This window comes from Helobdella robusta, assembly GCF_000326865.2.
Source record: "Helobdella robusta unplaced genomic scaffold HELROscaffold_42, whole genome shotgun sequence".
NCBI classification, from domain to species: Eukaryota; Metazoa; Annelida; class Clitellata; order Rhynchobdellida; family Glossiphoniidae; genus Helobdella; species Helobdella robusta.
In genome coordinates, this window is record NW_008704981.1 from 467,269 (window position 1) to 470,104 (window position 2,836).

Consider the following 2,836-nt stretch of genomic DNA (forward strand, 5'->3'; position numbering starts at 1 on the left):
TGGTACCGAGATGGATAAGAGGATGGCCTCCTGTCGCCTCTTCCGGCGGAAAGGGATGTTTGTAATGATGATGATGATAATGATGATGGGGATGGCGGTGATGATGATGATGGGGATGATGATGAAGGGAATGATGATGATGACGGGGATGGCGGTGACGATGAAAATGATGTTGGCGATGATGGTGGTGATAATTTATTATTATTACTATTATTATTATTATTATAATAATATTATTATTATTATTGCGCAGTTATCATACTATGGAGAAGATGGACGAGATCCAGCTTTCGATAGATGGGTGGGTGGGCAGAAACCTCTACCAGATCTGCAACGGATACATTACGGAAGGTGATGATGCTGATGATGAGGAGGAGGAGGAAGAGGAGGAGGAAGACAGTGATGATGATGATGACGACGATGATAGCGACGACGACGGCGGTGGTGGAATGATGAAGGATCGAGAAAAAAAAACCTCATTCAGAAAGAAGCTGTATGAATTGATGCACACAGCTAAATGAATGGCTCATGCACACGCGCGCACGCACACACGTACACGCACAGGTTACACACACGCACACACACGCACAGGTTACACACACGCACGCACACACACGCACATGTTACACACACACGCGCATACACGCACAGGTTACCTACAGAAAGTATCCGGGAAGAGAGTGTCTGACCGCTACGTGTTCCTACTTGACGGATTAGTGATACTGACAAAACGGATAGCCTCACAAGTTCGGCGATCCGTGACAGCCGCATTCTCCGGCTCGTACGAATACAAACTGAAGGAGAAGTTCATGATCCGGAAGATTGACGTCATCGATAGGGACGATACGGACGGTCTGCTGCTGTTGTTGCTAATGTTGTTGTTGATTTGGTTGTTGTTGCTAGTGTTGTTGTTGGTGGTGGTGTTGTTGTTGATGTTGTTGTTGATGTTGTTGTTGTTGTTTTTGATGTGGTTGTTGTTGCTAGTGTTGTTGTTGGTGGTGGTGTTGTTGTTGATGTTGTTGTTAATGTTGTTAATGTTGTTGTTGTAGATCGCCTGACGAGGTGCCTAGTTATTTAATTTAAATATTCCATAGTAGTAGTGATTGATTTTGTGGTAGAAAGAGGGAGTGAGAGAGAGAGAGAGAGAGAGAGAGAGAGAGAGAGAGAGATCATAAATTGAGATTTGTGAGGTAGTTGTTGGGAGTGGTAGTGATAGGATCAACAAAAACATCTGCCTGCCAATGTTGTTGTCCTTGTTGTTGTAGCTGCTGTTGTTGTTGATGTTGTTGATGTTGTTATTGGGTGGTGTTTGTTGTTTCAAGGGTAGGATTTTTTTGGGGTGGGTGAATATTTTTGGGAGAGTTTTTCGGTGGGCGTTTTGTGACGTAATTTTTAGGGATGTGTTATCTTTATTTGATGATAAAATGATTTGTTATTCAAGGTTTATTTTCTTGTTCTTTTTATGTTATCATTCATTTATTCGATCAATCAATCAACCAATCAATCAATCAACCAATCAGAGTTGAAGAACGCTTTTGAGATAGTATCATCTCAACACAAGCAACAATCAACAGTGGTCTTGATCGCTAAGTCTCTTGATGAGAAAATAAACTGGCTATCTGTATTCTTTTCACTTATTTACAGGTTGGTTGGTTGGTTGGTTGATTATTGATTGATTGATTGATTGATTGATTGATTGATTGATTGGTTGGTTGGTTGATTGGTTGATTGATTGATTGATTGGTTGGTTGGTTGGTTGGTTGGTTGGTTGGTTGGTTGGTTGGTTGGTTGGTTGGTCGATCGATTGATTGATTGATTGATTGATTGATTGATTGATTGATTGATTGATTGATTGATTGATTGATTGATTGATTGATTGATTGATTGATTGATTGATTGATTGATTGATTGATTATTTAGTCGTTCCATAATTTCCATAATCATTCTTTCATTCATGTACTTCCTTTCATTTTTAACTTTCTTCATTTGCTGATTGAAACGACTGCTCATCATTCAGTTATTCTTAACTTAATCACTCACTCACTCATTCATTCATTCATTTATTCATCAATTCATTCATTCATTCATTCATTTATTCATTCATTCAATCGTTCATTCATTCATTCACTGCAGGAGTACATTAGAGAGATGGTTGGATACGAAATTGAAGGAGGAAGAGAAGAAACAACCGCTAAAAATGCCGACGCCCGATGTATACAGGTTGTGATGATGACGATGACGACGATGATGATGATGAGGACGATGATGATGATAATGAGGATGATGATGATAATGATGAGGATGATGACGATGATGAGGATGACGACGACGATGATGACGATGATGATGATGACAGATTTGCGGAAGAAGACTCGGAAGATAATATTTTATTCGAGGACAATGGATACGACAATGGCAACAGTAATGATATTCCCATCATTAAAGGTTGGTTGATTGATTGATTGGTTGGTTGATTGATTGACTGGTTGGTTGGTTGGTTGGTTGGTTGATTGGTTGGTTGATTGGTTGACTGGTTGATTGATTGATTGGCTGGTTGGTTGATTGGCTGGTTGATTGATTTATTGATCGATCGAATGGTTGAAAGAAAGAATGAATAACCGAACGGATGAATGAATAAATAAATGACATAATTAATTTGTTCATGAATACAATAAACATACACACGCTCCCTACACACGCACACACACGCACACACACGCACAGGTGGAACGATATTGAAGTTAGTGGAGCGACTAACCTACCACTCCTACTTTGACCCGAAGTTCATCAAAACTTTTCTCACAACTTACCGAACGTTTATTACTCCCGAAAAATT

The 2,836-nt window shown here is 39.7% G+C and overlaps 1 protein-coding gene across 1 annotated transcript in view; it reads left to right on the forward strand.

Moving 5' to 3' along the window:
* The window catches only part of HELRODRAFT_84957 (hypothetical protein), a gene marked incomplete at both ends in the record, with an annotated part of 16,397 nt that overhangs the window by 10,181 nt on the left and 3,380 nt on the right, over positions 1–2,836 (forward strand). The window contains 7 exons of the mRNA XM_009025478.1: positions 11–184; positions 270–351; positions 652–852; positions 1,521–1,644; positions 2,134–2,223; positions 2,357–2,445; positions 2,725–2,815. Of these exons, the coding sequence (XP_009023726.1) occupies positions 11–184; positions 270–351; positions 652–852; positions 1,521–1,644; positions 2,134–2,223; positions 2,357–2,445; positions 2,725–2,815 (851 nt within the window). The remainder of the gene's footprint in view (positions 1–10; positions 185–269; positions 352–651; positions 853–1,520; positions 1,645–2,133; positions 2,224–2,356; positions 2,446–2,724; positions 2,816–2,836) is intronic.